Raw genomic sequence first — 13,571 nt, 5'->3', positions numbered from 1 at the left:
GAGCATATTAATGGATTTAGGGACAAAATTAGAGTTTACTTTACATATCAGCCCACATTATAACAGTAATAATAGCCTGTTCTTTATTTTTCCACAGTTCTTAGTGGTTTGTGCTCCAATGACTGTCCTCGTAAGATAACAGTAAGTAAACTTAATTCTTGGTTATAAATGTTTCTGTAAAAATTCTCTGCATGACAGATAGATATACACAAAATAATTGTTAAAAGTTATAAGCAAGTCATTATTATTATTTGGCAGTGATTAATGTGTCTTTCATTAGAAAACTTACTATAAGTACTTTTCCTAAAATATTTCACACCATTTAGGTAACCTCTTTGTGTAGCCTTTTCTGATATCCTTGGAAGAATGACCACTTGTCCCATTATTTCTGGACATTTTGGCATTTTTAGTGTTTGATCACACTTGTTTAGATTACATGACCCTTCACATTAGACTATAACCCCTTGAGATCAAGAATCATATCATCTTTGTGTACCTATTATAGAGCACAAGTTGAAGCGATAGATATTAGGCAATTAATTACTTTTTTTGATATAACCTTAATATCAACTTGCTGTCTAATGAAATAACAAAATGTGAAAATAATGAGGCATGGTTTTTTGAAGTAGCCAGCTCATCTAAAGTTTGCTAAGGAATACTACATTATATTTGAAAGAGAGAGAAAATTGTGTGTGTGTGTCTATTAACAAAGACAACAAGGACCTGCTTGGGTTTGTTCACCTGCTTTAGTAACCTTGTTTCCTAGGCTCAGAAAGTTAAATTATCCAGTCACAGAGCTATTAAATTAGAAATGCAGCACACAGCTAAGTGTTCTCGTTATAGTCTCATATTCTTACTATATCTTTAAAGCACTACATTACCACTATTATGTATAATTGGGAAACATTCCATTACGTATACTTGGGAAACATGCCATATTTAACACATGTAGAAACATACCTAGGGATGCTCCTGGATTCAACCTGCAGTAACACCTCTGAAATACTGAGGAAGCTGCATTGTCAGAAGTTGGTCTGTGATGCACAAGCAGCTCTGACACTAGGATGGTAATTCAGATTGGTCAGAACTGAGGCCGAGAGGGCAGGCCTTTGTACATTAAACAGAACCTACATGCAGCCAGCTCTCAGGAAGGAGTTATACTTTATACAAGGCAGCTCCCTTTGAGAACAATTTGTAGGTAGGAATCCAGCTATGACTCTCAGCAGCCAGCACTTCCTGTCTCAGTCCGAAAGGGAGAATCTAAAGAGAAAAGCCACTACAGCATATCATATCATAAATATAGAGATGTGATTAATCAGAAATGAAAGATTAGGGGTTGACATTGTAGCTCAGCAGGTTAAGCTGCAGTCTGCCATGCCAGCATCTCATATAGGCACTAGTTTGAGACCTGGCTGCTCTACTTCTGATCCAGCTCCTTGCCAATGTGCCCAGGAAAGCAGCAGAAGATGGCCCAAGTCCTTGAGCCCCTGAAGCCACATGGGAGACCCAGAAGAAGCTCCTGGCCCCTGACTTCAGCCTGGGCCAGCACATGCTGTCTCAGCCATTTGAGGAGTGAACCAGAGGATGGAAGCTCGCTCTCTCTCTCCCTCTCTCTCTCTCTCCTTTTCTCTCTGTATAACTCTGCCTTCCAAATACTAAATAAATCTTTTTTAAAAAAATGAAAGATTGGTTATTCAGGACTTATCTGCCTAGTTTATAAAACAGTCAGATCCTTTCTTCCTCTTCCTTTGTCTAATTGACCATATCTATTGTATGGCTCTTTGATTTCGTGGTTGTGCAAAGAACTTTATAAAGTTGAAATTAAGCACCCTCAACTTTTAAAATACATTTTATTTATTTATTTGGTAGAGTGACAAAGGGAAAAACCTTCCTCATCTCCCACGTGGGTAGACTGGGGCCCAAGCACTTGTGCCATCTTCCACTGCCTTCCCAAGTACGTTAACAAACAGGAAGCTGGTTGGGAAATGGAGCAGCTGAGATTCAAAGTCGGACTCTGATACGGGATGCCAGCATTGCAAGTGGCAGCTTAACCAGCTATACCACAACGCAGGCCCTGAATTCACTCATTTTAACTCGGTTTGATAGGCAAAGCTGTATTTCAGAAGCATATTATAATTCTATATTAGTCAGTTTTGCATTACTAATGCAAAATACCTGACAAGGGCAAGTTTTTGGACTAGTGATTAAGATGCTTGTTCAAATGCCTGTGTCACATAGCAAAGTGCCTAGGTTCATTACACACCTATGGCTTCTGACTGTAACTTCTGCTAACATAGACCCTGGGTTACAGCAATGATGGCTAAGGTAATGAGTTTCCTGACACCAAGATGGGAGACCTGGATTAAGTTTCTGACTCCTGGCTTTAACCTCAGCTCAGCTCCAACCATTTTAAGCATTAGTAGAATAAGCCAGTGTGGGTAGGAGCTCTCTCAATCTACTGTCTCCTTGCTTTTCATTTATTTACCTCTTATTTATTTGAAAGGCAGTTACAGAGATGCAGAGGCAAGAGAGAGAGAGAGAGGTCTTCATCCGCTGGTTCACTCCCCAAACGGCTGAAGCTGGGCTGATCTGAAGCCAGGAGCCAAGAGCTTCTTCCAGGTCTCCCATGTAGATGCAGGAGCCCAAGGACTTAGACCATCCTCCACTGCTTTCCCAGGCCACAGTAGAGAGCTGGATCAGAAGTGGAGCAGCCGGGACTTGAACCGGTGCCCATATGGGATGCTAGCACTGTAGGCTGCAGCTTTCTCCACTGCATACCACAGTGTCGGCCCAGGTACCACCTTTTAAAAGTCCACATCTACTTCCAATATCACTTCCCTGTGGACCATGTCTTCAGTCACAATGAGCCCTTGGGGAACCACACCCAACCACAGCAGCTTCTAAGATCCGTAATGCTTCTCTTCTCCTTGTCTGAGTATAAGCTGATTCTTATAAAGACCAAAATCATTGAGAAGTCATAGGAGCTTAGTCCAGCATACAGAGCTGCTCTTACAGTGACTGTGCTCACAGTGCAGCACCTTGCGTTTTTCTGCGGGTGACACATCCGCCTCACAGGCATATATTTACAGCATTCTTTGACATTAACATCGTGTGAAACTACCCTTTGCATATATCATTTTCCTTCCTCACTGACATCATAGATTACAGTTTCATCACAACTTAAGAGAAACAAATGCACCATGTGTATGTCCACTTGTGAAAAAGTGGTGCTTCTTCATATTCATTGACATTATATTGTAGTAGGAAGTGTTAACACTGCGTATGACCCGGCATCAGACCAAGAGAGAAACTATACAGCCTATGATATTCTTTATAGTTCTGCTGGCTATATATTGCCCCTGGTGTAGGTGACTGGCTGGTACAGGAATGAACTGCTCAGGTACTCATCCCACCCAGATTCCATCATTTCCATTTTGAAAACCTCAGAATCTTTCATGTTTAGAATCTTTCCTTTGCCATGTCTGGTCTACCAGTGAGCCCATTGAAGACATTCTTCATTTATTTGCTACAGTGTTGCTTTTTTATTTCTGTCATTTCCTTTTGATCTGGTTTATAGAGCTTCCATTTTTCCCCCTACCTTAACAATCTGTTCTTGCATGTTGTCTAGTGTTTCCATTAGAGCTCTTAGCATATTAATCAGTTACTTTAAATTCCTGGTCTGAGAATTCCATAGTTTGTCGTATTTGAATGTATTTCTCATGCTTGCTTTGTCTCTTCAGGCTGGTTTTGGTGGGTGGGTTCGTTGACTTTTAGCATGCATTATAATTTTTTTTTTGAAATCTGAGCATGATGTATTATATGAAAGGAACTGAGATAGATTGGCCTTTAGTGTTAAGTGTTGTATTTATCTGACTAGGAATGCAATGATATACTGTTGCAGTAGCTGTGATATCAAAGGCAAAAATACCCTCTCCGGTCCTGATTTGTATCTCCTCTCTCTATGTTTCCCTGCAAACTACATTTTTAAATAGGTTCTGATGCTTGTAATTATTTCCCCTGTAATCCTCTGTTAATGGGAGCCCAGATCATATGGTGGTACAGTAGGTGTGGGGGTAAGAGCAGTATTCTGTAGCCCTATCTGTTCCCAGTCTTAGTGAGTGAGCCTTGTCTCTGGGCTGTGACCGTCACAAGTGCTTCGGCTCTCATTCCCAGCTTTCCTTGAGACTGGAAGTCTAGAGGCACTGGAGGTGGTACTTCTCTTCTCTTCTGGTCAGTTAGGATTTTGTAAATATCTTGATAAATAGTTTTCCTTGAGGGCAGGCTATTGTGAAAGACAACAGAAAGCTCTGAGCATGTTTCAGAATGGTTAGTTCCCCCTCCCCCTACTGGAACTATGAAGGTATTTTTCTCCAGTCTTTACAGTGAGAACCTAAGAGGACCTTCTGGAGGTCAAACTGACAAAAGTTTCCATGTGGTGGTTCTTCTAAGCCTTCCTCTCCCCATCCCTACAGAGTTTTGAACACTGAGTCAGGTCCACACTGAACTACCAGCAATTTGTCAGTTATACTTTCAGAGTTCATACCCGCACTGCTCAACCTTTTGTTCCTGAGCTTCTGCTACATATAAGCTGTGATTCTCCATTCTCACCTGTTTGTCTTGGCAGTGTTCAGAGTAGCAGTTTGTACTGTGACCCCTGTTCTCTAATGGATCTAAGAACAGTTGCTGACTTTCAGCTTCTTTGACCTTTTTCTTATTATCAAAAGACAGGAATGACAACTTCCAATTTCGTGACACATCACAACAGAAAAAAGAAACTCCTTGCATTTTTATCTTTGTTGATATTTTTCAAAAAAGTTTTTGTCTATGTAATTCCATAGCTTCTAGCAGTATATTTTCCTTTATAGCATTCATTTCTCTTAATTTTTTAATTTTTTTCAATTAGGAAATTTTTTTAAGATTTATTTATTTATTTCAAAGTCAGAGTTACAGATAGAGGGAGAGAGACAAAGAGAAATCTTCCATCTGCTGGTTTCACTCTCCAGATATCCACAACAGCCAGGACTGGGCCAAGCCAAAGCCAGGAGCCCAGAGCTTCTTCCAGGTCTCCTACATGGGTGGCAGGGGCCATCTTCTGCTGCTTTTCTCTGGTCATGAGCAGGGAGCTGAATTAGAAGTGGAACAGCCAGGACTTGAACTAGCACCAATATGGGATACTGGCATTGTAGGCAGAAGCTTTACCTGTTATACCACAATGCTGCCCTCCCCCCCAAAAAAATAAATTTAATATCTGTAAAGACTAGTATAATAAAACTCCATATGCCTAAACTGCAACCCAATTTCAGCAATGTATTTGTATATCCAATATTATTTCACCCATACCCTCAACTTAATTTACCTAACCTACCACTCATATCCCCCCAAAGAGTATTTTAAGGTAAATCCATCAAACCTTCTTTTCTCTAAATACTGTAATGTATGTTTCTAAGCAATAACCTTACATATCAGACCAGAAACTCTTATTCTTCAGAAGGGCTATTTAATAGCCTTTCTATTCTCCCCTAACATCCAACTCCTATTTCAAAGAAAAGAAAAAAATGGTATGTAAAATGTGAATTTCTTTATCTACAATAACTGGGAAAATTCTTTAACTTAGGTTAAGCTTCATATACCATGCCTCTAAAATGAAAAAAAAAAAAAAACTAATATGAAAGTAACAACTTCTATTAGCTTCCTGTTGCTCCAGTAACAAATTATCACCCATTTAGTGGCTTAACTCAGGACGAATTTATTCTCTTCTAAAGAGTTTTGGAGATTAGAAGTCTAAACTGTTTCATTGAACTTCAGCAGGGTTGCATTTCTTTTCTGAGGCTTTGGGAAAAATTTCTTTCCTTGCCATTTCCAGCTTCACGAGGCTGCCTATGGTCCCTGTCTTGTGGCCCCTTCCTCCAGCTCTAAAGCCAGCAGCGTAGCCACCCTGCCTTCCTCCATTCCCTTATGAGGCCCTTTGGGATCACATTAGGCCTGCCTTGATAATTCAATATATCTCCTCATCTCAAAATCCTTAATCACAAGACACATTCAAATTACAGTCTTTATATTACAAGGTTACGTATTCAGCCGGTTCTGGAAATCAGAATGTATACATCTTACATACTAACCATCCTAACTCCTAAAGCTTTGATAAATCGCAGGAATTAATCTAGGTAAATCACACTAAGGCCTAATACACAATAAACCACTCAAAGAATATAGTTGCTATTGTTTGTCACTGTTGTTTTTCCTCTGCCCGTATAATGTCCCTGTATCAGTAAGAATAGTAAGTTCCTATTATTTGAGAAATGCTGGAGTTCCATGTGTCTTTCAGATTAGACAAGAAGTCTGATTGTCACCTGCCTTTTCTTATCTGGCAAATCTTTTAAAGTATTCATCACAAATTAATGAAAATATCAACATTTTAGTGAAAGCTGTCATATAAATATCTGAGAGTCAAGAGAATATTTATATTCCTATTTCCTGATTTTTTTTTTTTTTTGGTCCTTTAAAGACTCAACTAATGTCGTGGTTCTTTTACTTTCATTAAAAGGCATTCTTTGGCCTTCCTCCCTCAGTGAAGGTTGTGGCTTCTCTGTCACTTGGTAATTCTTTTCACCAGAGCTTCTTTCTGAGTACCTGACACCTGACAGGGACCTCCACAACTGCAATCCGGGGTTTCCCTACTAAAGTCCACTCCTCTTCCCGTGTCCCTTGTCTCAGTGACCTTTTCTTTCCCTTGCCCCTCATTTCTACTAATTATTCCTTACCCTTAGCTGACAAAGTTCAAGCCAAATGTATTTCTTTGTTTTTATTTTGGCTAAGTGAGTTTTCTGACTTGGTACTGTTTTACCCACCCATTAAATGATACCAGGCATAATTTTAACAAATATTTATTAACTACAACCTGTTTATTTATTTGACATTCCCTAAAATATTATTTTCTTTTCAATTATAACTTTGCATTTCCATTCACTGCCAACAATGGCAATACGATTTTCATAGCAAAGGTAGAAAAATATTTTCTGCATTTGAATGTTTTTTATAGTCCTTTACTTACTTTGGTCAAAGGTAAAATGTCTTGCAATTTTCATAAAGAAATAACTAAAATTAAAGCAAATAATTTATTGAATTTGTTTTGAAAAAGGGAGTAATAAACAATATAAAAATTTAATATTGAACTAGATTGGGCAATGGATCTAATATTAACACAGGTATGGAAAGATGCCAGTGAGTGTTTATTTCAAAAATCAGTAGGATAAACAAAAGTTACATTTGAGAAAATAAAGCCCATACTATGAAAGTTATTTTTCTAATATTTTAGTCATAAATTTATATCATATAATCATACATAATATTGATTATTCCTATATAATATGCCTGATACGTTCTTCCAGTTTTGTTTTGCTGTCCAGAGCCAATGATGTAGAATGTATTTGAGCTCCCTTGTAGGAACCCAAACTTAGAAACAAATCCTTAGATAATCAGATAATTGACATGGACATAGAAACCAGCAAAATTTGATCAAGCTACTGAAAAAAACAGTCTGTGAAGAAAGTGAGTATTCTAACCCCAATTTCATATCAACAAATAGGCATACAGAGGGAAAGGTAAATCTGTATAATACAGCAAACTGCATTACATCAGTGTGACACATCTTAGAATCACAAAGGGAGTCAATGAGAGTCCTTTTCTCTTATATTATGAAAAATTTGACATTAATATTTTTAATTTAACTTCTCATAATTCTTTTAAACAAGTATCAGACATGACTTTTTAAAATTTATTTTCACTGTGTTTGAAAGAGCCACCTTCCATCCACTGGTTCACTCCACAAATGCCCACAACAGCCAGGGCTAAGCTAGGCTGAAGCCAAGGGTCAGGAACTCCATCTTAGTTTCCCATGTGAGTGGCAGTACTTGTATCATCATCTGCTGCCTCCTAGGAAGCACATTAAGAGGAAGCTGGATCCAAGTGGAGAAACTGGGACTCAGAGCAAGCACTCCATGATGGGATGCTGGTGTTTCAAGAGGCAGTTTAACCACTTTGCTAGACCCTGTCCCCAAATGTGACTTTTAAAAAGAAGTATAGGATAGTTTGGGAGAAATTTGTATTACGATTTTCACAAAAAAAGATATATTTGCTAAATAATTGCATACAGTGCTCTGTATCCATTGGAATAGCTAATATCTTAATCTCTTGTCATGAAAATTTATTGTCATTTCACTGAACATTTTCCATGAAAATACATTCCAGATTAAGAAAAATTCAAAGAGAAAACATTGTTGTTTTTTGTTAGAAACTGTAGTGTGTATTCATTTCATTGAGCAAGAATTCCTTGTACTTAGACTACAAAGATACATATAAATTTCAGACCTAGACAGTTGGAGTTATCCACATCCATTCAGTTTGACTTTAAACTTGATTCTCCTCCATGTGAGTTGGAGTCGGGGGCGTGGGGGGCGGGGAGAGGAATGTATTCTTTGAGGTTCTTTGATAATTGTTTTTGAGATCTGTCTATTCTTAGTTCTTTGGGTACAATTTGTGAACTGCTCATTGAAGGAGTACCTCAGTGCAGACAGCCCAGAATTCTGGACAAGTTGCTGGTTGCGATAGCACTGCGAAACTGTTGATTCCTGGCACCGTTTTTATTGCTTTACTCTGCACAGATGTGACCTTCTCAACTTTTCATTGCTCAACATAAAATATATCCTAGTGCCTCAGACTACCAACCTGAATTGTGCCCCAGCATATGGAAAATTACTCTTCAGGTTTTAATTTGTTCTAAAAGGTGCTTACACTTCAAAGTTAATCCAAAATGTTTGTCACCATGTCTTATAGTTATCTGTGTTTTCATATCTGTCATTACAAGAGCTGAATTTTACATTTTTCCATAGTTTAAATCTACTGTTTTGTCACAGCCATATTGTGCTCTTGTTTATTCTGAGTATAATAAAAGGGTAAATTATATGCAAAGGTAGAACACAGTGCAGTTCTTTAAGACACCCAGATCTTGGTATCTACTCCTGTTTTATTGAAAGCTAGCATCCCTTCTTTACTCATAGAAATGAAGGTGGATGTCTTAATCGTGGAATATGAACTAGATTGGCAAGCACAACTTATACTCCTTGGTTTTCTCTAACCAAATGTTCAGTTATACGAGGAGACACAGGAAACTAGATATCTACAGAGCCACCTCATTGTATTCTAAAAGAATGCGCGGATGCAAAGAACAAATGGTGGATGGAGTAAAACGCTTTAGCAGCATAGAAACTATGGTGCAGTCGGCTCATTGAGATGAAGTCTTTAAGCATTCTCTAAGGGATGTGTAGCTAACATAGAAGCACTGGCTCAGGTTGCATCCTCAAACCTGATGGAAAATTCAGAGGAAACTGAACCTCCAAAGACAGCACCAGGTTCATGTGTAGCCACACAAACTCAGCCTGATCCTACTGCCTATAGATAAGGAGAAAAATCTTGAGCCTTTTTCTGTTCGGATCAAGAACTTGTATGTCTAACCACATAAGAGAGAAGCATTTATCTCATGAAATCTTGATGAGCTCCATATTTATCCACTTAATATATAAAGTTAAAAGCAATTGTTAATTTTATATATTATTAAAAGTTACAATCAGTAAAGCAGTTAAGATGCTGGTTGGGATGCCTGCATCTCATATCACAGTGCTTGGGTTTGAGTCCCAACTCTGTTTCAAAGTCTAGCTTTCTACTCATGTGTACCCTAGAAGGCAGTAGGTAATGACTCAAGTTCTTGTGTCACTGCCACCCACAAATAGACCCAGATTGAGTTTCGGGCTCCTGGCTTCTGTCTGTCCCATCGCTGGCTGTTGTAGGCATTTAGAGAGTGAATCAAGATAGAATATTTCTGCCTGCCTTTCAAATATATATAAATATATATTTCAAAAAGCATACCAATATATAGTAAGTCCCTTTTCCTTACTCCATGAATGTGGAAAACACTTTAAACATTAAAACATATCATTAGCATTTAAAATTTATGTTAAAAATCAGTAAGTCTGTATCAGGTAAAACTACTTCTTAAAGAAGTTTATAAAAATCTCTGACTTATTACTACTTCTGTTAGGTAGAACAGGAGCCAAACAACTGCAGCTCATGAACCAAATCTAGCTCTTGGCCCATTTTTGTGATTAAAAAAAAATAAGTGATTAAAAAAAAAATAAGTGGAACATCACCACACTCACATGTTGTTTATGGCTGCTGCCATACAACATCTGAGTCAAGTAGTGGTAACATAAGACCTCATGGACCACAGAGCCTAAATGTTACCTATGTCTTTGCAGAAAAAAGTTAACTTCCAGAATAACAACTGCAGTAGAGTATAAAAATTACTCCCTTTCTCTGATTTTCTGTGTGTTATGAACAGTACTCTTGAATTCTTCAAGCTGACATCATAATTACCCATTTAATCAGATAGCTTTCTTTTCTGAGACACTCTTTATACTGTTTATAAACTCTTTCTATGTTTCTTTCAAAATACAATGGCTTTTTCTTTGTTTGGTGATCCTGAATGACCTTCAGGATTCCTTGATTTGAACTACTCTGTTGCTGAAACTAAGACTGGTCTGCACTTACAGCTTATTCTGTTTACCTTGGATTTAACCCAGTTACAATTTTTAAAGGTCAATTGCAATTTAAAATTTACTTATAATTTTAATAAAGATTATTTAATGCTGAAATAACTAACATTTGGTGGTATATTCCATTTGACTCTTTGCTTGAAAGGCAATTCTGCTCTCACAGACAATCCAACAAGATTCCAAGATTCCACTTTTCATTTATGTACCTAGCTATCTTGAAGGTCAACCTGAACTTTGCCCTTAAGAGAGAAAGGTCATGTTGTTCTATCTTATACTTAGACATGGAAAATGAGTGTGCTAATGTCATGTTGGCCATATGCAAATAGTTATACAATATATACTTTAAGGTCATACAATTTAAAGCTACATAAATAAATTTTTTACATTTGCATATGTATCACACAATTCAGAAAGCTTCTTAATTATCCTAATCTTAATCTTTCTTTGTAAGTGCCTTCATTTCTGTGAACCTTCAGTTAACTCCATTGAATAGTACCGGTTAAGCATGACTACTAAAAAGAAAAAAAAATTTTATATCACTAAAAGCAACTGAGAAAAATGAAAAGTGTTTCAAATCTTTTCTTAGCCATTGAGCTAAATTAATGGTTATATTATCTTGTATTCTGTGATATCCAATCCTATAAGGAGGCTTAGGTTACACTAAATCCCCTATCAGGCTACTGATTTTTATAGGACATAAAAGATGTAATCTGAGTAGACCAATAACACTCAAAGAGGAATCACCAGACCACTAGCATCACAATCTCCTGGAAACTTGTAAGAAATACTGATTCCTTGACCCTCTCCAGGGCCAAATCAGAAATCCAGGAGTGCAGCAAATTAATCTGTATTTTATTAACCCCTCTACATGATTCTGTTGCATGTTAAAGGTTGAGAAACCCCCACACTGGATTTTTAGAAAAGGGTTTTACTGAAAACTAATAACCTTATTTTTACAAAGCAATTTTATATACTCACAAATAAAATTTTACCTTCTAAACATCTGTTCTTGCAAATAAATTATTCCCATAACTTCAAAATGCTATACTATGTTTTTAAAAGTTAGAAGATAAACTTCAGAAATGTTTCTGGTTTTAGTCAGAATGATTTATACTAAGTAGTTAACCTTATGATAATCTAATACAAAGATAATCACTTATTTGGCCAAAATAAAGAATATACTTACATTGAGCACTTACTGTATGCCTGACACTGATCTAGATACTCTGGTACCCCTAATCCCTGATTTCACTTTCTGTGGATTCAATTACCGGTGGTCAGCTGAAAATGGTAAATGGAAAATTCCAGATATTGACAATTTTTAGGTTTCAAATTGCACACCATTCTAATGAGATGAAAATCTTGTACTGTCCTGCTGTTTCCTGCCTAGGAATTAAGTCAGCTCTTTGTTCAATGTATCCATATTGTATAAGTTATTCATCTAACTACTTAGTAGTCATCTCTAATCATATCAATGGTCACAGTATCACAGTGCTTGTATTCAAGTAACCTTTAATAATGGCTCCAGAGTGCTAAACTAGTGAGGCTGGCAACTTGAATATGCCAAAAAGAAGCTATATGTGCTTCCTCTGAATGAAAAGGTGAGAGTTCTCAACTCAATAAGGGAAAAAATTACATACTGAAGTTGTTAACATCTGTGAAAAGAACAAAGCTGTCTATCCATGAAATTGTGGAAAAGGATAAAGAAGTTTATACTTTCAAAGCAATCTAAGATTTAATACAGACAACATTAAAATATCAATGACATTCTTCTCAGAAATAGAAAACCACACCTGAAGTTCATATGGAACCACAAAACAAAGCTGTCTTCAGCAAAAAGAACAAAGTTGAAGGCATCACAGTATCTTCAAAATATTACAAAGCTATAGGAACCAAAACAGCATGGTGCTGACATAAAAACACATAAATCGTGGAACCAAATAGAATCCAGAAGTAATTATTGGATATTTACATCCAATAATTTTTGACAAAGACACTAAGAACATACATTGGAGAAATGACAGTCTCTTCAATTAATGATGTTGGGAAAGTACATCCATATACAAAAGAAAAAAAATAGACACCCTTCCAATGATCTCTTGCCACATAAAAAATCAACTCAAAATTAGTTTGAAGAGTTAAATGTAAGACCCGAAACTACCAGAAAAAAAAAAAAATAGGGGAAGTGCTTCAGAACATTGGTCTGAGCAGAAAATGTTTTTTGGATATGACTCCAAAAGCAAAAATGGACAAATGGGGTTATTTCAAACTAAAAGACGTTCATACAGTGAAGGATTCAATAGAGTAAAGAGAAACCTACAGGAAGGCAGAAAATATTTATAAACTTATCTGACAAGAGATAATTAATATCCAGAGTATAAAAGGAACTCAAACAATAGCAAAAAATAAAAACAAATAATCCGATTTTAAAATGTACAAATGACCTGAATAAACACTTCTCAAAAGAAGATATACAAATGGATAACAACTATATATAATAACTATATGAAAATATGCTAAACGTCACTAATCGGATAAATACAAATCAAAACCACAATGAAGTATCACCTCATTCCATTTAGACCAGCTATTATCAAAATGATAAATTATAAAAAAGATAAATAACAATTTCTAGCAAGCCATTTCAGAAAACAGTGTGGAGACTCCTCAAAATCTAGAAATAGCACTACTCCAGGATCCAGCAATCCCACCACTAGGGACCTATCTAAAGGAATTGAAACTAGTATGTTAAAGAGACATCTGCACTCTTGTTTATATCAGCACTATTCACAATAGTGAAGAAATTCAATCAACCTAGGTGTCCATTGACAGATTAACAGATAATGAAAAATGTGTTATACATGAATATTTTTCAGCCCTAAGAAATTAACATGGATGGAACTGGAAGATACTACATTAAGTGAAATGATTCAGGTACAGAAAAACAAATACTACATGTTCTCA

At 36.7% G+C, this 13,571-nt stretch overlaps 1 protein-coding gene across 1 annotated transcript in view; it reads left to right on the top strand.

The window, feature by feature from the left end:
* The window catches only part of ITFG1 (integrin alpha FG-GAP repeat containing 1), a 242,720-nt gene that overhangs the window by 167,679 nt on the left and 61,470 nt on the right, over nucleotides 1–13,571 (top strand). Inside the window, exon 13 of the mRNA XM_008248375.5 lies at nucleotides 98–141. Within this exon, the coding sequence (XP_008246597.2) occupies nucleotides 98–141 (44 nt within the window). The remainder of the gene's footprint in view (nucleotides 1–97; nucleotides 142–13,571) is intronic.

The sequence above is a fragment of the Oryctolagus cuniculus genome, chromosome 18 (genome assembly GCF_051225735.1).
Source record: "Oryctolagus cuniculus isolate XC-2025 breed Fujian yellow rabbit chromosome 18, ASM5122573v1, whole genome shotgun sequence".
Classification (NCBI taxonomy): domain Eukaryota; kingdom Metazoa; phylum Chordata; class Mammalia; order Lagomorpha; family Leporidae; genus Oryctolagus; species Oryctolagus cuniculus.
The sequence above is the reverse complement of the archived record's forward strand: the minus strand, read 5'-3'. Positions and strand labels throughout refer to the sequence as shown.